At 36.3% G+C, this 24,295-nt stretch overlaps 1 protein-coding gene across 3 annotated transcripts in view; it reads left to right on the plus strand.

Moving 5' to 3' along the window:
- DNAI4 (dynein axonemal intermediate chain 4) overlaps positions 1 to 24,295 on the plus strand; it is an 87,029-nt gene that overhangs the window by 23,019 nt on the left and 39,715 nt on the right. For all 3 annotated transcript variants that reach the window (XM_070592222.1, XM_070592225.1, XM_070592224.1), the window contains exons 5-7: positions 9,340 to 9,493; positions 12,219 to 12,358; positions 22,457 to 22,612. In XM_070592222.1, the coding sequence (XP_070448323.1) occupies positions 9,340 to 9,493; positions 12,219 to 12,358; positions 22,457 to 22,612 (450 nt within the window). The remainder of the gene's footprint in view (positions 1 to 9,339; positions 9,494 to 12,218; positions 12,359 to 22,456; positions 22,613 to 24,295) is intronic.

Consider the following 24,295-nt stretch of genomic DNA (forward strand, 5'->3'; position numbering starts at 1 on the left):
TATTTCAGCGACACTCCATGATTTCTTCAGCAAATATGCTCATTACTCTTTAGGTCCTTGAAATACAAGAACTACGGTAATGATTCCCAAATGCTGGCCTGTGCAGCGTCTACAAGAGAATAAGCAGGGTGGTATCTACATGTTTTTTTAAAGCTTCCAAGGTGGCTGTCTTGCCTCAGTGACCACTAGCCTCAGGCATCACAGACCCTGTTTTAAAAGAGCTCAACGTCTAACTCAGGAGACAAAGAATTCTGACACGTTGTGATCAATGCCATAATAAGACGTGCAGAAGGTGATGGGAGCACTTAGAAAGCAAGAGTTAACTCCTCTGAGGTGAAAAAAAGAAAGAATGTTCACAGAGAACATCACTGACTTTTGAATTGGGTTTTTAAAGATGCTTAGTGATTTGTCAGGAAAACAAGTACGAGAAGCCCCTTCCAGGCAAAGGATAAAACATGAGGTAAAGCAAAGGATTACGAAAGTGAAGATAAAAGAATGAGGAAATAATGGGGGATCAAAAGTGCTGGAAGGAATGGGCATGTACCTGAGAGACGTTGGCCTTGGAATGCGGAAAGGTTGTCTTTTCCTTTAAGATGATAATAAAGGATTAGTGAAAATAGTGATAAGGTTGCAAAAGTGCTTGATGGACCCTTCTTTTTGGTGTAACAGAAATGCTTCTGACAACAAGTAACAGAATACCCAACTACCGTTAGCCTGAACAAGTAGAGACATTTTTCTCACATTAAAGGAAGTGAAGAGATGGGCCAGCTCAGTGGCATAGTGGTTAAGTTTATGCACTTCCCTTCAGTGGCCTGGGGTTCATGGGTTCAGATCCCTGGTGGGTGTGGACCTACACACTGCTCATCAAGCCATGCTGTGGCAGCGTCCTACATACAAAATAGAGGAAGATTGGCAACAGATGTTAGCTCAGGGCCAATCTTCCTCACAAAGGAAAAAAAAGAAGTTAAAAGGTAGATAGCTTTTGCCTTTGATTTTGTAGCTTAATTATGTCAACCTCTGGTTTGGCAGCTCTGCTATTCTCTTTCCTCAAGCCTTTTCTTCTTGCTTCTTGTCTCATGATCTCAAAATATCTGCCCCAGCTCTGGGAATTATATCCACATTAAAGGCAGAAAGAAGGAGAAAAGGCAGGAAAGAAGAAAAGAATCAGTCACATCTCCCTCATTTATCAGGACAGTAAAGCTTTCCCAGAAGTGTTCCTTCTTCCTGTATATTTGTGCTTTTATCTCATGGGCCAGAACTGTGTCACATGGCCACCCCTAGCTGGGAAAACTAAATACTTGATTTCCCAGCCTCTATTAATGGAAAGAAGCAAAGGAGGGGAGAAAGGCTTAGCAATGAACACTTAGGCAATCAGCAGTGTCTGTTGCAGGAGAGAAGCTCGTCCTCTCAGAGGCAGACAAAGAGGACTAGGTTATTGTCATAACCTCTCCCAGCTCTCTATCCTCAATTTGTTCCAAACTGTATCCAGAATGACCTTTTTAAAGACACGATCTAGAGTGCTGGCCCCATGGCATAGTGGTTAAGTTCGCGTGCTCCAGGTTTGGTGGCCCAGGGTTAGCAGATTTGGATCCTGAGCATGGACCTAGCACCACTCGTCAAGCCATGCTGTGGTGGCATCCCACATGAAATAGTGGAAGATTGGCACAGATATTAGCTCAGTGGCAATCTTCCTCAAGCAAAAAGAGGAGGATTGGGAACAGATGGTAGCTCAGGGCCAATCTTCCTCACAAAAAAAATAAAAATAAAAAAAATAAAGACACAATTTAATCACATTCTCCCCTGCTTAAAAAAGCTTGGATGGATTTGCATTGCTCTTTAATATAAAGACTAAAATCTTTATGTAATGATTTGCCTTGAGACTTTTCTCTACTTGTCTACATCGAAAACAACAAACAAATAGCAGTAACACAACTTCACCTCCAGAAGCCTTGAAGAGTAATATAGATGTTTATATCATCTTGGCCAAGTGCTGGTGAATTCCAACTACAAAGTCAGCCTCTAAAGTGAATCCCACCTCAACAATCTACTTCTACCCCCTGGCTGCTCTTTCAGACTAGAGCAGTGTTTCTCAATCTTGAATGTACATTAACATCATCTAGTATACTTCTAAAAAATTGCCATGCTCAAGTCTCATTCTAGGCTAATTGAATCAGAATATCTGGGAGTGGGGGGGTTGCGCATAAATAGTAGTGTGATAATAAGTGTAAAACTACCTGCTCTGAGGTAGGAGGAGCCCTGATTTAGGTATTCGCCAATTTCTATGGTATAAATGCTTTCACCACAGCACATTCCAAGCTACCAACATGGAATTTCTGAATGGGAAGTTGGGAAGAGATGCTCAGCAGCACGTTATTAGTAGTATTTTCAACATACAGATACAGTAGATATAAATAATAGCAAGAATTTAGATAATAGTAAAGTTTAATGACAGGAAGTGATGAGTCTTAAGTAATTATTATCTTTGTGTTTAACATGATTTTTTTAATAGTAAGTTTATATAATTTAATTTTGAATAATGACTTTGAAAATTAGCTCATAAAATTCTTGATAATTTGATAATTCAGCTCTTGCAAGCTGGTGTAAGCCTGCTCTAACACACTTCTGGATATAAACATATTTAAAAATTCCCACGTGATTCTAATGTGTCACAATTTTCTAAATTAGCATTAAAAATGCTGATACCTAGGTCACATGTCCAAAGTTCTGATTTAATTATTATTAGATGATGCCTGAACATCAAGATTTTTAAAAGCTTTCTGTGTGATAAGAAATGTGTGGTCAACCTCTTCTTTACAGCAGTGGTTCTCAGAGTTTGGTTTCCAGACCAGTGTATCAGCATCACATAGGAATTTGTTAGAAATACAAATTACAGGACCACCCACCCCCATGAAGATCTACTGAGTCAAAAACTCTGGTGGTGGACTTCCAGTTTCACTCCAACATGTAGAGAGCTTAAAAGTCACTGCTGCTGTCTTATAAGACAAAGTTGGAGAAAGTGAAAATTAGTAATTTTTCTTGGACCCGTCAGAGAATGAGGAGACAGGCATACTGCCGCTCCAAAGTCTCGAGAGACAGGCAGTCCAGGGAAATAGAACTCTTGAGAGTTGGTTACCATAAGCTGGGGAACATGTAAATGACTATTTTCATGAATGTCTGGAGGCTGAGTGCTTACTACTAGGAGAGTAAAAAACTCCTGGGGCACCAGAATTCCTTCGTTACCTAACGGAACAAAAAGAACACAGAATGGGGCCTTAAGGAATTGGATTGAGAATGCTGCAGCCAGGGAAGGGAACAGGTGACAGGGGGAAGAAAGCTATACCCTTGGAGTAGGGTCAGAAACACTTGTAAATACTACAACTCCAAGACACGTGTCCACTAAAAGACTGAGATTTGATCAGATTATAGAATCCTTCCCTTCTACACACCTTATCTCCACACCATCAAGCCTCCACGATGTACAGCTGCAAGATGGACAGCACAGGCTTCTGCTAAGGAACAGTACAAAGAAAAGCCCCAAAGCCAAGGGTGGATACAGAAAGACAAGGACTCTTGAGGAATTTGAAGCCCCTCATACCTATAGCTAAAGCAGACATTAAGTATAGCCAGACTCCTAGCCTGGTTAACACAGATTCTTATGCTAAACTCTTGTTTATCTCAGTACCTGTTACCTGATTCAACATGTCTGACTTTCAACAAGTCATAGGTGCTAAAGGGCAAGGAAAAATATACTTTGAAGAGATCAAGTCATCAAACCCAGACTCAGCTGTGACACTGGTTTTGAAATTATTGGGCAGAGAATTTAAAATAATTATGATTAATATGTTAAGAGCTCTAATGGAAAAAGTATACAATGTGCAAGGTATGTGATGTCAGCAGACAGATGAAAATTAATAAAAAATAATCAAAAGGAAATGCTAGAAATAAAAAACACGGTAACAGAATTGAAGACTATCTTTGATAGGCTCATTGGTAGACTTGACAGGGCTGAGGAAAGAATCAGTTAATTTTAAGCCAGGTCAATGGAAACTTCCTAAAATGCAAAGAGAGAAAAGAATGAAAAAGACAAAATAGCCGTCCAAAAACTGTGGGACAATGTCAAAAGATGTAATGTGTAATTGGAACATCAAAGTAGAAGAGAATGGAATAGAAGAAATATTTGGGGGCTGGCCCCAATGGCCAAATGGTTAAGTTCACATGCTCCACTATGGCAGCCCAGGGTTTCTCTGGTTTGGATCCTGGGCGAGGACATGGCACCACTCATCAGGCCACACTGAGGTGGTGTCCCATGTTCTACAACTAGAAGGACCTGCAACTAAGATATACAACTATGTACCGGGGGGATTTGGTGGGATAAAGCAGAAAAAAAAAAAAGATATGCATATGGCAAATAAGCCTATGTAAAGATACTCATCTTCGTTTGTTATTAGGGAATTGCAAGTTCAAACAATGAGATATCACTACACATCCATTAAAATGGCTAAAATCCAAAAAACTGACAATACTGATTGGTGGCAAAGATATGGAGAAATAGGAACTCTCAGTCATTGCTGATAGGAATGCAAATGGCGCAACAAATTTGAAAGACAATTTGGACGTTTTGTATAAAGCTAGATATAGTATTACTATAGAATCCAGCAGCTCCACTCCTAAGTATTTATTCAACTGATCTGAAAACTTATATCTACACAAAACCCCCACTCAAATGTTCCTAGCAGCTTAATCACAATCACAAAAAATTGGAATCAACCAAGGTGTCCTTCAGTAGGTGAATGGATAAGTGAACAGTGCTACACCTATACAGTGGAATATTATTCAGCAATAAAGAGAAATGAGCTACAAATCCCACACAACATGGATGAATCTTAGGTACTTATTGCCAAGTCAAATAATCCAGTCTGAAAAGGCTAGTATGTAGCATTGTATGATTCCATTTATATGATATTCTGGAAAATGCAAAAGTAGAGAAATAGAAAATCCATCAGTGGTTGTCAGGGGCTTGGAAAAGGTGGGGAGCTTAACAGGTGAAGCACAGTGGGTTTTTTAGGACGGTAAAACTATTCCGTATGATACTAGAGTGGTGGATAGATGACACTACACATTTATAAAGATCCGTAGAATCTTACATCACAAAAAGTGAACCTTAATATATCTACATTTAAAAAAAAAGCACAATTAAAAGATTGGAGAACCCTTGAGTGGAATACAGACTGTGACATAACAATCTAACAGCTTTACAAATGTATGATATACCCTCACTCAAAGAGTAGGGAGAAGTGTAGTTCTAAATAATGTTGAAACTGAGTAGAGACCATAAAATTTCAAACATGGAACTGTGCATAACCACTGTATGGTGGTTAGTTGATAGAGTTATTCTCCGTGGGGGTAAGGATGATCAATTCTGAACCATTGTACATTCATTCTAGGATTGAACACACAAATCAATGAAAGGCAGGGGATGGTGGTCAGATTTCACACTGCCATTGGAGCGGGAAATTACAGCCAGACAAGGGGGGAAGGTTAGAATTATCCATGTGGTACTGGATGAGAATCAGAGACATTAATATGAATCCAAGTTTAGGTTAATGTAGATGCAGACGAATATACATAAATATGTTGTATATTATATATATACACACACACATGGGTTAGTATAGATGCAAATAATTCCTAGGTTTGTCTGCTGAAACAGACATTCCTAGACAGGCCTAGAAAGAGTGACATTCCAGGAGCAACAAGCATACCCAGTGCCCTGAACTTGGTTCCCAATACTATTCTCCAATACAAGGAAGCAGAGATCTTTGGATAAATGACTCATTCTATGGCTGGAGCAGGCAATATCTAACATGAGTCAGAACGTAAAAAAGTGTTAAGACATAATAACCAAACAAAACATGGTGGGAGTGTGTGAATGTTGGGAGTGTGTGAAACAGCAGCCAACAGAGAGAGCTCCCGATGGTCAAAGGTGGAATAATTTCTACAACAAAATAAATATTGTAATACTGGATTATAATCCAAAGTATGAAGTAAATCCCCATGAGTCCATACTGATATAAATAAATGATTGAATAAATAAATAAATGGGGGAAGAAAAGACAAATCTCCTGTAAGAAAGAATTCCCAATAATTTTTATAAATATTCCTCCCTCAAAAAGGTGGATGTTAACTCCCCATCCCATTTAAGTGTTGACTTTGCATGTTGAGTTCCTTCTAAAGAGTACGGGATATAGAGGGGGAGGCGGAAGAGTAACTTTAGAGCAGAGAAACCTGACAAGCTCTGCCTCAGGTCAGGGTTCATATCATCAGTGGTAAGTCACATTGACAGCATGTATCCTTGGTGTGATATGATGAGAATGACACTTGACCTCTGTAGTCTTCCTCCCAGAACCCATAACCCCTGTCTACCATCAGACAAACCTGAACTGAAGGATATTCTCCAAATACATGACCAGTACTTCTCAAAACTCAAGGTCATCAAAAACAAGGGAAGTCCCAGAAAATGTCACAGTCTAGAGAAACCTAAGGAGACATTATGACTAAGTGTAATGTATCTTGGATGAGATCCTGGAAAAGGAAAAGGACATTAGTTAAAAAGTAAGGAAATTGGGATACAATATGGGCTTTTGATAATAAGAAAGTGTCAATATTGGTTTATTAGTTGTGATAAATGTGCCATAGTAATGTTAACAATAGGGGAAACTGGGTAGAGGCTATACAGGAACTCTTTGTAAAATTCTTCAGATTTTCAGTATATGTAAAACTATTGTAAAACAAAAAGTTTATTACATGTTTTTAAAAATACCTAAGGGCAAGTTCCATGCAATCTCTACTTTAATAAGCCCTCCAGGTGATTCTGATGCATGCTAAAGTTTGAGAACCATTGCTTTACTGTATAGCCAAAAGGAGGATTATGGTTAGAAAAGCTTGTGGTTTTAATTGCAAGGTAGGGGCCAAACAGCATCTTACACACAGATGGTCTCTGGAAAGTCTCAGTGAACAAATAAATAAGTAATAGATATGTTGTACGTGAACTCATAAAGAAAGTATCTTGATTTGTATACAACCCATTTATGAGGAGGGGTGAGAATAAAATGCTTCTGTGACTCAATTGTATTGCAATTGTATTACACCAATTTTGGCTTAAGTAGGGCCCAAGGAAGCCTTCCTAGATTGCTGGCTACTGGAATCTCGAAGGTAGCGCTTTTCCCATACAGTTCTGAATTAACCGAAAAATATAGTAAGGGTAAATATGGTAGATTGGAGCCCAAATGTGACATGTGAATAAAAGCCTACTGTTAAACTCCCAGATTTGACAGACTTACCCACCCATCCATTAAAGGATCTAGACCACCTCAGGTCTACTCCAACCCTTTCCAAGGGCATCATGAGTCAAGGTGTGAAGAAGAGCCAAGACTGTCTGCTAGGGCTCCCTCCTTCTGGAAGAACCATCAGGAGTGGAGAAAAGGTGTTCTCGCCATCGCTGGTGGTAAATAGGAGCAGGCAAAGCAGATATAAATTTGTGATGCTTTTCCAGATGGAAAGGGATATGTAGTCAAGGTGTGGTTGTAAGGCCAGTTTAGAGTTAGGGGATCTGATCCATGAAATAGATTCTGAAGGTATACAGTGGAGTGTGAGGCCGTTTCTCAATATACATCAAATTCAAGCAACATTCAGGTAATGATAAATACAGAGATCCAGGAAAAACTCCTATTTGCCATCCTAGGGCTTTGTCTATGAATGGTAGTTCCTCTGCTGTTAAGTAGAAGATTAACTAGACTATGATTTTCTGTAGCCGTAACTGAGATGTTACAATATTAGGTTCTATACATTGATACATTGAATATAAGATCACTTGTTTTTATCATTAGACTATCTGTGCCATAGTGCTACTTTGAAGTATATTTAAGTAAATCATAAATGAAGATCTGGTGGTCTAAAAGAAAGAAAATTTAGAGAATCAAGAGCCTATATTTCTAGTCTCGAAACTGCCAGTATTCCTGTGCAGGCTTAGACTTCTTGCTTAGCCTCTCTGTTTCTCCTTTTCTTCATTGATACAATGGACTGACAGGACTAGATATACCTCAAGTTGTGTCCATTTGGATAATTCATGTACTTTTTCACTTATCCTGTATCTATTTTAGCCAGATTTACCTGTATAAAACATCTCTTTCTTATATTTTATTGCATTAATAATAAAAATTAAAAAGTATTTTTAAAAAGAATCATCCAATACTATAAAAGACTAGCAATTTTAAATTTTGTGTTTCCTGACCCTGTCCATATGCATGAGTATTTTACATTGTCATACCGTACTGTACCTTCTGTTCTGTCATTTAACATTTTATCACAAACATTTTCATACGTTTTTATTATATTTAATATATATGACAAGTATCTTAGACAAGTATTCTATAGCTTATTCGGCTGACTGGTTTGTGGAGTTAGGGGCCTGTATTGTTTCCGGTTGTAAGGAGGGCGTTTTTCTCCGGCTTTGGGCCTTCTTAAGCGGAGACTGAGTCTGGTCTCTGGAAAGTGTGTCCTTGTAAGTCTTGTTTTCCTAAAGCTATACCCATTCCAAAGCCCCACCAATCCCTGCCTCACACCCTATTTTTAACAGAAAGCTCTGACCTTTGTGCCTTTTCCTGGCTCTTTATTACCCACGCAACCAAGTCCCAGCACCCCCAGCCCTGAAACTCTGTCCTCAGTGAAGTTTCCCAAGGACTGTGGGCCTCGGACTGGCCTAAAGGCTCGCAGCTAACTCTTTTCAAAGAATTGTTCGCATGGGTATTGAGCTTATTTTCTTCTTATATTGAACCAGAACTTCCACTGGAGAGTCTTTTTAGCTCCTGGTGAAGATGATTAAAGGTAGGCTATAATCTAAATCAAAAGGCAACTAATAAAAAGGCCAAACAAAGAATAAAAGGTTGTTGTAGATGCAGACTAGAAATTGAGTTCAGGGCTCAAGAAAGGGTTGCATCCTATGTTCCCAAAGTACACTTGCCCATCTTCTTGATTGTTATCAACATTCGCTCACCCCAGTCTCCCTGTTGATATTATGGGGTAGATGTAATGGGATGCCCTTAGGGTCGTGACTACAAGTGTGAAGCTGGTCTAGGCTTGGAATATCAGCAGCCAAGACTGTTTATGGGCTGTGAGATCCAGTTTGGCTTCAGAGGGATTGAGTAGACTACGTCTCACGACACAGCCTGGTCCTTGACCGTGTAAAGCCACCTGCACTGTATAACCCCTTATGATATTTTGGTGAAATGAAAATTAAAAATAGCAATTGGTAAGTGATTTTTATTAAGTCATATGTTTTAGATTTACGAGTTTTGAGGACAATACCTGGGAAAATTTTAAAAGAAGACCTGGAGAAGACTATAGAGATAATACTCACAGAGACAGAAACACTGAGACTTTTTGACCTACCAACAGTCATGCTCTCTGTGGAATCTGAGGAAGCTGAGAAAGTAAGGTGTGTATGGTTCAGTTGTCTCCATTGCTTCTGCAGTTTACATCCTAAATCAGAAGTTCTTCTCCTTGATTCTGTTCTTCAGGATTCCTGGATATACACTGGTGGTGTACGTGTCTGGAGAAACTGTGTATAAAGTTATATATGTGCCCCATGAAATTATATGCAAAGTGTTTATGTTGTGTGTACTTTTTTCTAGAGGAAGAACTCATAGCTTTACCATACTCTTTAAAAAGTAGGTGAACCACTAAGTCAAATAATAAAAGAAAGAAAGGAAGCTTCCAAATCTTAATGGGTTTTGTTTTTTCTTTTATGCATGTATAAATTCTTTTCAATTTAAAAGGAAAGGACTGACATTTTTATATGCAAAACTTAGGAAGGGAAAATATGTTATAGGGAAATAAACCGAACTTACTATATTAGAGCAGATTTTCCATTTCTCTCTATTAGTGAATATAAATAGATCATTAGTTTTTGCCTTATGTATTTTGAAGCTCTTTTGTTAAGTGCATACACATTAAGAACTGTTATGTCTTTTTGGCAAACTAGCATCATTATCATTATGTAATGCCTCTCTTTATCTCAGATAGTTTTCCTTGCTCTGAAGTCTGCTCTGTCTAAAATTAATATGGTACTATAAATACATATTAATATAGTTATTCAGATTATTTAGCTTCAAATATAATTTGAATATGATTCATAGTACTAAAAAATCCGTCACTAAAATAATTTTTACAGTATTATTCTTCCCCACATATAAAATATTGTAGAATTGTTTGGACTATAAAATATAGTACAATTAGATCCTGAATAATACTTTTAAGAACTCATAAGACATAAAGAGAAAGCTCCTAGGACCAAAAACAGGAAAGAAAAAAATAACAAAGGGATAGAGCAGTGATCTGAAACGGGAGAGAGAGATGCTGGAAGCAAATGTTAAAATTAGCAGGTGGGGCTAGAGCCCCTCGGTAACCTTGGGCCCCCACAAATTGAGAGAGCTGAAGGAGATCCTTGGATGAAGCCAAGACCCTTCAAAGGCTCAGTTGTCTCAAGTGGTCCCAGGTCAGTAGAATCTCCTACCTACTGTGATAAGCAAACACAAACCTTCTCTGGAGAAAAGCACATCCCATCTAGGCTCTTAAGATTCCCTCAGATTGAGTTTGGAAAAAATACACCAAACCAGCCAAGAAACAAGTCATTATGAATGAGAACGAAAAGAAATACCAAACACTAGGTCTAGACCCTGAAGACTATGGGTAATGATATTCTCAGATAAAGAATATAAAATATATGTTGAACATTTAAATAAAAGATAGAGTGAAAACATCATTAACATTAATAAACTATCAAAATGATGACTCATATTTGGAAAAACATCTAAAAAGGACTTTAAAATAAAGTATATTTGTATACTTATTGAAGTTAAAAAGTAAACATTAAATTTAAACAAGACATAATTGAATAGAGATTTAATAAATTGAAACATTGATCTGGATAAACTATACATCATAAACCTTGGAGACAAAAATGGGATATAAAGTAAGAAAGAGAAATTTAAAAGGATATTGACAGTAGAATATAGGTCTAACATATATCTAATCAGTTCTAGAAGAGCAGAATAGAAAGAATGGAGGAGAGGTACTGTTCGAAGACAGTGGTTAAAGACTCTCCCAAACTATTGAAAGATGCCACTCCAACTGAAGTAGGAATAAATGAAAAGAAATCCACAGAAAAAGAAGGGACTCAGTGCATTGTATTGATACTTCAGAGTACCAAATTTTAAAAGAAGATTTTAAAAACAGAACAAAAAAAGAAAGAAGGAACATATTATCGACAGAGAAACAATTAAACCGACAGTGTTATTAGGGATGAAGAAGGTCAGCTCATAATGATAGGAAGGTATGATAATTATAAACTTGACTATTCCTAATAAAATAGCCTCACGATATATGAAGGAAAAATTGGAAACTTGGTAAGTATCCTATTAAAGTAGGAGATTTAAACCTCTCTTAATTATTGATAGGCCAACCAGATAAAAAATTAGTACAGATATAGAAAATTTGAACCCAAAATGTAATTTAATGGTCACATGTAGAACACTGCACTGAACAAGGAGAGAACACATGCTCTTTTCAAGAACACCTGGAATATTTTTAAAAACCATCCATGCACAAGGCAAGGATGAGGCAAGATTTCAAAAATTTCAAAGAAGTGGTATCATACAAACCAAATTCTCTAACCACAGTGGAATGAAGTAAACAATTAATAACATAAATCTCAACTAAAACATAGACACACGTTCACATACACATTTGGAAGTTAAAAAGCACATTTCCAAACTCCTCTTGAACCAAAGAAGAAATCATAATGGAAATTTAAGAAATACTCAGAACTTAACAATTATGAAAATAATACATATTTACAGGATGACACAAAAGTAGTACTTTGAGAGAAATTTATAGTTTTAAGTACCTATATCAAAGTTCATAAAACCTATGTGGAGATAGTGCTAAATATACTGGTGGGCACTGAAGGTAGGGATGCTGGGAGGATGGTGAAAGAGTTTAATGCAGTCTTTCCCTAGGAGGTTTTTTGAACTCTCACTTCACATTTTGGAGCAATCCACATTAAAGAAGGTAATTTTAAGAAAAAGTGTAACATAAAGAGATGATATGTGTGGTAATAATCAATTTTTATTAATGAATTGAATATATTTTATTTTTTCTAGCCAGAGAAACAAGAATTATGAGATCCTTTGTAGAAATAGATTAGGCAATGACTTATATGTTGAAAGGATGATGCAGACTATTAACGGAGCACCAAAGAATAAAGATGTTCAATGTGACAGAATCATAAAGGAAGACAAAGGTAATTTATGTTTTATCCTGCCTGATAAACTACCATATTGTAATATATGTTTTTTGAGTCTGTCAATTAACAAATTAATGTTGAAATATATAAAGCAAGAATAGAAATAATTGGGCCAAATCACAGCAGTAGCTGGGTACTGTGATCTACAGCTTTCAGAATTTGACAAATAACAAGTAATAAACACAGATATACAAGATTTGAGTAACATAATTATCAATCTTGATTTTTATACAAACTATATCATAGAACTTTGTACTCTTCACACGTTTATGAAGGATTTATAAAAACCAATTGTTTAGCCATCACAGAGACTATCAACCACGACTAATAACATTTAAAATGTGCCAAACACGATTCTAGGCCTTTCACATATATTAACTGGTTTAATTCTCACAACAACCCTATGAGGTAGGTATTATTATTATCATTCCTCATTTGATAGAGGAAGAAACAGTGCCCAAGTTCACTCAGCTAGTGTGGCAGATGATGATACCCCAGACAGTCTGATTCTCTTAACTGCTATACTTACTATTCTTCGATGTTTACAAATTAACAACCCCAGGAACACTGCATAGCCAAAAATCTGTGAGGTGGGGCCAAAAGGGTAATTGGAAGAAAGGTGGTAACCTTAATGGCCTTTTTTACTCAACAAAACTATAAGCTAGTTCTTTAAGAAGATGAAAATAGACAGACTTCTTAGCAAGTGCTAAATCAAGAAAAAGGCGACTCATAATTAGTAGGAGAGGTTTGCTGCATCTTTCCTTGCTCTTGCCCCACTCCCCTCCCCAGTGTGGTGGTGGTCTTAAAGATGGCAGCCTGCCTTCCTGGTGTGGGAACCTGGCCCCTGGTTCCTGAGGAAGCAGAGTAGATCTTATTCCCAAAGAATTTGGTTTGTCTGTTTTAGCATGTCTGGGGACTACCTGAAGGACTGATACACGGCACTAGTTTTTTTTTTTTGCCTAACTCAGAACTCTTTCAGGTGGTAAAGCAGCTGTGCATTCTGCATTCTTCAAAAACACTGTAAAGCAAATGAACAACTCACTTCTACCTGAGGCAAGAGAATCCAATTGAGTCAAACCAGAGATACACTGAAAGCCTGGGAGAAAAACCTGGGGAGAGAGTTTCTTGGGGACATTAAGTTATTGAAAAAGACTTGTGTATAAGGGGGGATTTAGAAAGTCATGTGCATGCCTAGGGCAGGATGCATGCTCACAAAAGACCTGAAAAAATTCTAAAATTTCACCTCTGTCTGATCTCTAGGCTTAGTACAAGCAGGAAGTGAAGGCTGAGACATAGTTGTAAACAGCCTGGCTGAGCATTGAAGGAATTCCCCAACATAGACTCAATCTGCAAACACTGGGAGAGGGCTTTTTCCCCTTTTCTTTGTTTCTTTGTTCTTTTCTTCTCCCCTTGCCCCCTCTTTTGGAGGAGAAAGAATTCCAGGTGTTCAAGGAAATCTCTGTCAGGACACTAGCTGATCAAAATCTAAGAAACAAACACTTCTGAGATGATACATGCCAAAGATTACAGACTTTATGAAAATAGTTTAGAAACATCACTAAGCAAACAAACAACTGTCACTCACAGCAAACTACAAAACCAAACCATGAGGAGTGGGAAAAATCTGATTTCCAGAGTTACCACATTATGATATTCAAAATGTTCAGTTTCAACAAAAAAAAATTACAAAGGATACAAAGAAACAAGAAAGTATAGCCCATTCAAGGAAGAAATTAACAGAAATCCCTGAGGAAGTACAGACATTGGACTGACTAGACAAAGACTTTGGATGGATTGTATTAAATATGCTCATAAAGCTAAAGGAAACTGTAGACAAAGAACTAAAGGAAACCAGGAGAATGATGTAAAGAAGATCAATAAAGAGACAGAAATTATAACAAGGAACCAAACTTAAATTCTGGAAATTAAAAGTACAATAACTGAAATGGAAAAACTCACTAGAGTTTTCAATGGCAGATCTGAGCAGGCAGAATAAAGAGTCAGCAATTCTTAAAGATTGGTCAATTAAAATGATCCAGTCTGAGGAGCAGAAAGAAAAAAGAATGAAGAAAAATGAACAGAGCCTGAAGGACCTGTGGGACTCCACCAAGCATACCATCATATACATAATGGAAACTTCAGAAAGAGAAGAGAAGAGAGAGTTAAAGGGGCACAAAGAATATTTGGAGAAATAGTGGCCAAAAACTTCCCAAATTTGATAAAAGACAAGAATCTGCACATCCGAGAAGCTTAACAAGCTCCAAGAAGGATAAACACAAAGAGATCCACGCCAAGGCATACTATAATCAAACTGTTGAATGACAAAGAGAGAATCTCGAAAGTGGAAAGAGAAAAGTGACTTGTCACGTGCAAGGATCCTCAATAAGATCACATTCAATTTCTCAGCAGAAACCACGGAGGCCAGAAGTCTGTGGGATGACACACTTAAAGCACTGAAAGAAAAAAACTGTCAACCAAGAATTCTGTATCCTTCAAACAATCCTTATGAAAGAGAGATTAAATTCAGTAATTAAAATTAAATATATCCTTATGAAGGAGAAAGTGACATTACCACATAAAGAAAAGCTAAGTGAATTCAGCACTAGTAGAACAGCCTGCAGGAAATGCTAAAGGGAGTCTTTCAGACAGAAATGAAAGGACACTACATGGTAGCTTGAAGACTTATGAAGAAATAACACTGGTAAATGTAATTACAGAAGTAAATACAAAAGCCAGGATTGTAATTTGGTTTGTTAATCCTATTTTTTGTAATATGATTTAAAAGAAATGCATAAAATGATAATTATAAATCTATGCTAATGGGCATAAAGATGTAATTTGTGACAGCATCAATGTAAAGTGGGTGGGATGGAGCCGTATGGGAGCAATTTTTGTATACTATTAAAGTAAAGTAGCGTTAATTCAAAATAGATTGTTAAAATTTTAAGAAATTAGTTGTAATCCCCAAGGCAGCCACCAAGAAAATAACTTAAAAATTACAGAAAAGAAAATGAGATAGGAATCAAAATGGTACACTATAAAAAAAGATGAGGGTGTCCTGCCCCATGACATAGCGGTTAAATCTGGCACACTCTGCTTCGGCAACTCAGGTTTCCTGATTTGTTCCCTGGCACAGACATACACTTCTCATCAGCCACACTGTGGCAGCAACCCACATACAAAATAGAGGAAAATTGGCACAGATGTCAGCTCAGGGCTAATCTTCCTCAAGCAAAAAAAAAAAAAAAGAGTCAGATTGGCAACAGTTGTTAGCTCAGAGCAAGTCTTCCTCACCAAAAATAAAAAGAGAGCAAAGACAAAAGAAGGGAGTAATGGAGGAATTGTAAAACAAAGAAGATCTAAGACATATAGAAAAATGGCAGAAGTCCTTCCTGAACAGTAATTATTTTAAATAAATGGGGTAAACAATCCAATCAATGTAATACACAACATTAACAGAACAAAGGAAAAAACCACACATGACCATCCCAATTGGTGCAGAAAAATCATTTGACAAAATCCAACACAGTCTTATGATAAAAACACTCAACAAAGTAGGAATGGAAGAGAATTTCCTCAACCAGATAAAGGGCATTTATGAAAAACCCACAGTTAGCATTATACTCAATGGTGAAAAGCTGGAAGTTTTCCCTATGAGATCAGAAATAAGACAAGGATGCCTGCTTTCTCAACTTCTATTCAACCTTGTACTGGAAGTTCTAGCCAGAGCAGTTAGGCAAGGAAAAGAAATAAAATGCATCAAGTTGGGAAGGAAGAAATAAAACTATCTTTATTCGTAGATGACATGATCTAAGTATAGAAAATCTTAAGAATCCACACAAAAGTTATTAGAGCTAATAAATGAATTCAGAGAAGTTGCAGAATACAAAATCACACAAAATTCAGTTGTATTTCTATACACTACCAATGAACAATCTGAAAAGGAAATTAAGAAAATAATTGCATTTACAATAGCATCCAAAATAATAAAATACCTAGGAATGAATTTAACCAAGGAGGTGAAACACTTGTACCCTGATAACTACAAAACGTTGCTGAAAGAAATTAAAGGAGACCTAACTAAATGGAAAGACATCCTGTGATCAAGGGTTGAAAGACAATAGTGTTAAGACGTGACTGCTACTCAAGAAATCTAAAGATTCAACACAATCGCTATCAAAACCCCCAGAGGATATTTTGCAGAAATAGAAAAAAATCATCCTCAAGTTTATATGGAATATCAAGGGACTCCCAAATAGCCAAAACAATCTTGAAAAAGAAGAACAAAATTAGAGGCCTTACACTTCCCGATTTGAAAACTTGCTATAAAGTTACAGTAATCCAAACAGGGTGGTATTAGCATAAAGACAGATATATAGACCAAAAGACTAGAATAGAGAGCCCAGAAATAAACTCTCACATATAGGGTCAAAAGATTTTTGAAAAAGGTGCCAAGACCATTAAATGGAGAAAAAATAGACTTTTCAATGAATGGTGCTGGGACACTTGGTGGCCACATGCAAAAGAATAAAGTTGGATGACATAAACAAAAACTATCTCAAAATAGATCAATGACCTAAATGTAAGAGTTAAAACTACAAAACTCTTAGAAGAAATCATTAAGGGTAAATATTTTCGTCCTCTGCTTTGACAATGGTTTCTTAGATATGACACTAAAAGCATGAAAAACAAAAGAAAACATAGATAAGTTAGGTTTCATCAAAATTAAAAACTTTTGTGCATCAAAGAACATTATCAAAAAAGTGAAAGGACAACCTTATAATGGGAGAAAATATTTGCAAATCTTATTTCTGATAAAGGTCTAGCATCCAGAATATATAAGGAAATTTTATAATCCAAAAACAAACAAATAGAAGCAACCCAAATGGGCATAGGGCTTGACAGAAGATAGAGGACTCAAATTAATGGAGTATATACAAATGGCCAACAAGCACATAAGAAGTTGTTCAACATCATTAATAATTAGAGAAATGAAAACTACAAGTTACAACTTCTCACCCATTAGGATGGCTATAATTAAAACCGGAAAATAAGTGTTGACAAGAACGTTGAGAAATTGGAGCCCTCATACACTGCTGGTGGGGATTAAAATGGTGTAGCTGTTGTGGAAAACAGTTTAGTAGTTCTTCAAACAATTTGGCATAGAATTGCTGTATGGCCCAGCAATTCAATTCCTAGATATATATCCCAAAGAATTGAGAACAGGTACTCAAATATAGGTACACACAGATTGAGAGCAGCAGTGTTACCATAGTCAAAAAGTAGAAAAAACTGAAATGTCTGTCAAGGGATGAATGGATAAAAACGTATAAATAGATACAATGAAATGTTCAGTCACAAAAAAGAGTCAGGTACAGATAACATGCTCTGAGCAACTTCCTCTCTTCTACCCTGGGATGTGTCAGAAATTTCTTCTCTGGAAAGGGCAAAATAGAGACTCTTTTGCTGGGGAATACCATGCAAAATTCAGGACATGTGTACTTAACCAAAAACAGTGGGATTAAATGACCCTGTGCATACTGAATGCTACACACAGCAACTTCTCTGAAATCCCCTCCTCCCTTGTGGAAGGCTCCCAGAACATAGTTAGCCAGACTCTTAACCATCTGTATGTATCAGGATATACTTATCCATTCACATACTGAAGGGCATCTTGATTGCTTCCAAGTTTTGGCTGTTATCAAGAAAGCTGATATAAACATCTGTGTGTAGGCTTTTGTGTAAACATGTTTTCAATTCCTTTGGTTAAATACCAAGGAGCATAATGGCTGAATCATATGGTAACAGTATTTTTAGTTTTGTAAGAAACAGCCAAACTGTCTTCCAAATTGGCTGTACCATTTTGCATTCCCATTAGCAATGATGGATAGTTCCTGTTGCTCCACATCCTTGCCTGCATTTGGTACTGTCAGTGTCCCTGAGTTTGACCTTTCTAAAAGGTGTGCAGTGGTATCTCATTGTTTTAATTTGTGTATCCATGATGACATATGATGTGGAGCATATTTTCATATACTTATTTTCCATTTGTATATCTTCTTTGGTGAGGTGTCTGTTAAACTCTTTGGCCCGTTTTTAAAGTTTTTTTTCTTATTGTTGAATTTTAAGAGAGATTTGTATATTTTGGACAACAGTCCTTTATCGGATGTATCTTTAGCAAATGTTGTCTTCCAGTACATGGCTTGTCTTGTTATTCTCTTGACATTGCCTTTCACAGGGCAGACATTTTTAATTTTAATGAAGTCCAGCTTATCAATTTTTGCTTCATAGATCACGCCTTTAGTGTTGTATCTAAAAAGTCATCACCATACTGAAGGTCATCTAGATTTTCTCCTTTGTTATCTTCTAGGAGTTTTCTACTTTTGCTATTTACTTTTAGGTCTATAATCAATTTTGAGTTAATTTTTGTAAAGGATATAAGGTCTGTGTCTAGATTAGTTTTTTGCATGGGGATATCCTGTTGTTCCAGTACCATTTGTTGAAAAGACTATCTTTGCTCCTTTGTATTTGCTCCTTTGTCAAAGATTATTTGACTATATTGATGTGAGTCTATTTCTAGCCACTCTATTCTGTCCCACTCCTCTATGTGTCTATTCTTTCACCAATGTCACACTGTCCTGATTACATAGCTTCAGAGTAAGTCTTCAAGTTGGGTAGTGTCAGTCCTCCAACTTTGTTCTTCTTCCATGTTGTGTTGGCTATTCTGGGTCTTTTGCCTCTCCATGTAAACTTTAGAATCAGCTTGTCAGTATCTACAAAATAACTTGCTGGGATTTTGATTGGAGTTGCATTGATCTACAGGTCAATTTGGGAAGAACTGACATCTTGACAATATTGAGTCTTCCTATCCATGAACATGGAATATCTCTCCATTTATTTAGTTGTTTGATTTTGTTCATCAGAGTTTGTGGACATCAAAGTAGCCTTGGTGGCCAAAGATGGCCCTAAACAAAGAAATGCAGGTGTGGGCAGTTGGAGATTGGCCAGCAAGAGGTCATCTGGAGCAGGTGTGGGCAGGACACTAACAGCATCTGCCACAGGAAGAAAAACCTTGAAACAAAGCAAGAGAATGATCAATCCAACAGTTAGGAAAACTGGGTACTTCTGTTGGAGGTAGCTAGAAGGAAGAGGGCTATGATAGGAGGCTGTCCAGGGGGCTTCTAAGCACCTGGGGATGTTCTGTTTCTTGTCTTGGCTGGTGAGTATATGAGATTAATTCTTCCTTTACACTGCACATATATATATTACACATTCTTCTGTGAATGGTTTATATTTTACAATAAAGATTTATGAAAATAATGAAAGACGGTTTCTACTAAAGAACTTAGATACAGACCAAGTAAATATTAAGTTTTTATGGATCAATAAAAAAGCATATGTCTTCCTTGCCTGATTTTGGATGAAATTGAAAGAAATTCAGGAATCAGAGACTTGGAAATCAAAATATTACGTTTATTACTGATCAAGTTAATTGAAAAATGTAGCCTTAAAGCTGCAGCTGGTGCATTTGCTAATTCTTCCCTCCGGAATAGATCTTGCCGACTGTAATTGGCAGAGCTAGCCAAGCACAGAGCTCCTCTGTAGGGGTGAGAACAGACCAGAATGCAAGCTTTCTGCAAGTGAGCAGACCTAACGAAAGAATCCAGAAGTGGGGGAGCTGCAGTTCCTTCTCCTAGATGCTCCTACAGGATGAGTTACTTTTCTTTTCCTGGGAATGAGTGAATGAGGGTTATAGAGGGGCCAGGAGTGTTGATTTAGCTAAAGTTCCCTCTGTAAAGATCCACAGAAAGTGAGGAAAAAATTAGCCATCCAACAGTATAGATATAGTAATTTATGATAAAAGTGTCATTTCAAGTAAATGGATAATTCAATAAATTCAATAATTCCTGGCTAGCTTTTGAAAATATAGTTAAGTCCCACAACTTTTCATAAAGCCAGCTTATTTTCTATGTATATTATACTACAACAAAAAGTTTTTTACAAAAGCGTGTGTGATATGAGCTTGTTTTTATTAAAAAAATATACATATGTATTTGTTCATGTATATCTGGTAGGACATACACCAAAGTGTTAGCAGTTATTGTCTCTGGGTGATGGAAATACAAGTCATATTTACCTTTATTTATTTATTTATTTTTACAGTAAGCATGTCTTTTTAATCAGCTAAAAAGTAAAAATATTTTCCCATAAAAGTTATGTAGCTGATTTCTACTCTTTTATAGTCTGAATTAAACTAGTAGATAGAAACAATGTTTTTAAATTTGTAAAAACTATGTAGTTATATTTTAGATTCAGAAATGCTCAAAGCACAGGCATAGCTGGGAATACTTTTTTCTGATGCTACTTAAAATAAAGTTTCTTTAGTAGTATATAATAGCATACAGTTGGGAAGTTGCAATCATTCATTATTTATTATTCCATCTTGTACATGATATTATGGCATGTGGTTTAAGATTTTTCTGTTTCTTAGGTTAATTTATTCAAGTGAACAAATGTAACAAGGGCATCCAAACTAAAATTACCAGTGTTATCTTCAAAGAAGAAACAACTTTATTTTTTTTTATTTTTTTTATTTTTTGAGGAAGATTGCCTTGAGCTAACATCTGCTGCCAATCCTCTTTTTGCTGAGGAAGACTGGCCCTGAGCTAACATCCATGCCCATCTTCCTCTACTTTATATGTGGGACGCCTGCTACAGCATGGCTTGCCAAACGGTGCTGTGTCCGCACCTGGGATCCGAAGCGGCGAACCCCGGGCTGCTGAAGTGGAATGTTCGAACTTAACCGCTGCGCCACAGGGACAGACCCCTAGAAACAACTAACACTAACACCCTAACGCTTTATACTGTTCATTTATAACATTATTTATGTAGCAATTATTTTATTAGTGACCATGTTACAATGTGTTCCTATATGCTCAACTTACTAAATTTTCAGGTAAGGGAAGAAGAAGAAGTTTAGATAATTCAATATTCAAAGACATAATTTCTTTCTATGGTCTTTTACTTCATGAACATGGAAATTGTACCCTTTTCAATTCAGCAAAATACTAAATATTCTGTGTATGACTTTGTTAGATATTACTAAGTTCAATAAGATAGAAAATGTTATTTTGAAATGTGAGTTAACATTCCTACTAATTGAAAATATTGTTAAATACCAGAGCTCCTTCATTTTACATCATGAAAATAAAAATTCTAACAATGAAGTGGTTGCATTTATTAGATCCAGATCCTGTTTTGATTTTCAGGGAAAAGAATTCTTTATTAAATCATGGAAGTTTAACTGAAAGTTTAGTAAGTATAGCATGTAGGAATATGTTGTTACTTAGTCAATGATAAAATAATTATTATATAAGCCTTTCATTGTTATATCAGCAATGAAAGGGGTTGGGAGCTTTTTTCTTTTTTAAAAAATTTGGAGATAAATAACCTTGCCAATTTTTGTTTGGAGACCATTGTTACATTTGCTCATCAAAATAAGTATAGATAAACAAAAATTTTAAAAGAGATGGTAATACCCATACTACTCTACAAGTTTCTTGAGAATAGAATCTATTGTTTTCCCAAGAAGTACAGTCTTCGCATAAATATGTAGGAAATCTTACTTTGATAAAATGGAATTCGATGATTATAAACAAAAAGTTCTGTAGAATATGACACGTTATATGTTAACCATAAGTAAAGGAACGTTAAAACCTTGTTATAACACGGTTGTGCAGGTCCGTATCAAGGCAGCCCTCCACTGACACACTGAGGAGCTTATGCTGCACCAGCTTGGAATAGAGAGGGAGAGGCAGGATCAGGAAGGATGGGGAGGATAATGTGGAGTTGTCACTGAGACACTAAGGTATCTGTAGATGTCAAAAGTGCGATGGCTAAGGAGCTCTTAAGGTCTCCTCGTGATTTATTTCTTTTTCATCTTTATCCACTTCCTGCCATTGTTGTAAACCAACAGTATCTTTTTTTTCCTCAACAGGAGATATTCTTATCTTAGATTTTGCTGCAACTACTTACGTATAAGCTAAAATGTTAGAATTTGGTTTAGAATAAATTTTATCTTTCTGTCTCTTTGTTTAGGCATAATGTCCACCGCTTGGGATTTGTATGACTCTTTGAATGCCTTGGAGCTCTCCTCTCTACCCGCGAAATGGCCTGCAGCTGATTCACGTAGTAGAACAAACGTGGCTGCTAAACCTCGGGAGCAAAGAGCGCCAGGGAGCACTACCGAAAAAAGTCAGATTCCATTTATTTCAGCTTTTTTAAAATGCTATTTCCACATGACATTTTAAATCAGTTCTTTTTTATAGGTTACAGTATTTTATTTCTGGTGGAACATGAAAATACATCTTTTACTCAGGAACAGTGTTGTTACTCTTTCACATCGTCTTGGATGCTGAACTGAAAAGTTTATTTTTTCTTGGATACCCGTCAGGAGTTTCAAGGGTTCTTTCTCTGCTGCTTCTTCACTTGCCCTTAGGCTCTCTTTTATACATCTGGGTCCCATCATTTTCTGCCTCTCTTTCTTTCTGTAGACTAAATAATTTGTAAGAAAAATAATGTATGTTAGCTCTGCAACAACTTTAAATATATTAACAGTAGCTTTTAATAGGGGGCATTTTTACCTCCCCAGGGGACATCTGGCAATATATGGAGACATTTTTGTATCTTTTGCATAGATGCCAAGGATACTGCTAAAAATCCTTTGGTACCCAGAAAGCCCCACAACAAAGAATTATCTGGCTAAAATGTCAATACTGTCAAGTTGAGGATCCTGCGTTACAACTTTAGCTTTTAGTATGTTAAGTTTTAAGATTAAATGTTATGATTAAAATCAGTACAAGATTTTAACTTTCAAGTATACTTAGCAATGTGGAAGAATTTTTACAAAGTCCAATTATAAGAAGTTTGTCAAGTTCCACTTCTCATTGTTTTGTGATTATATAATTTTACTCTCCCTATTCTGAACTTTTGAGTTTTTTAAAATAAAGTGACATTACTACATTTAAGGGGTTGTCCTTATTTCAGAATAACTATAACCTGGCAAGTTTTTATAAAGTTTTGGCAAATTTTCGTAAATTAAACTGGAATATTTCTATTCTCACTGATTTTGACCCAAAGACAAATGTAATATTTAAAAATAATAAATCAGTAAATATTTTGAAATATCAAATTTAAACAGAATTGATAATTTTCAGAAAACAATTACTTTATTTATAACCAAATACATTTCCTTTGGAGACTTTAGAGCTATAGGACTTATCACCTTATAACCTGGGCTATCATTGTATCTTAAGTTTGATATTTAAAAGAAAATCTAAACTTTAGATAGGTCACCTATATTCTTTTATTTGTTTTTAAAAATTATATTTATAGTCATGTGGACTATAGCTGTGCTGTACTGAAAGTTGTTTATAATGAAGACCAGTTCATTTTCCCAGATAACAATGAATGGGAAGAAGGAATTACTAGTTATCACTACAGAAACATTACTCTTTGTTGTTTAAGTTTTAATGTCCATATAGTAGGTTTTCTTTTAGAAGCTAAAATGTTCCCACCAAAAATTGCTAGGAAAAATTCAGTCTTAGACTGAAAATTACATTGAGACTTCAAAAATTGATATATGTTATTAAGCCCACTGACCCACAAGAAAAGTGTGAGTGGAAGGTCCTAGAAGAAAAATAAGTCTCATTTGTGAGACTTTTATTTCATGTTGTTTGAGTGCAGTTTTAAAAGCAGAAAGAGATAATAAAAGCATATTCAATAACTATAATACAAAGTGAAAATATGCTTTATTTTAGTATTATGGCTAATTAAGGGGATGAGGAGATCAGAACTAGGAGAAGGGAGAAAATACAAAATGGAAAAAGACAGGCAACAGAGCTGAGTGGTCAGATTTATTGAGAATGTAAAGGAGAT

Source organism: Equus przewalskii, chromosome 24 (genome assembly GCF_037783145.1).
Source record: "Equus przewalskii isolate Varuska chromosome 24, EquPr2, whole genome shotgun sequence".
NCBI lineage: Eukaryota > Metazoa > Chordata > Mammalia > Perissodactyla > Equidae > Equus > Equus przewalskii.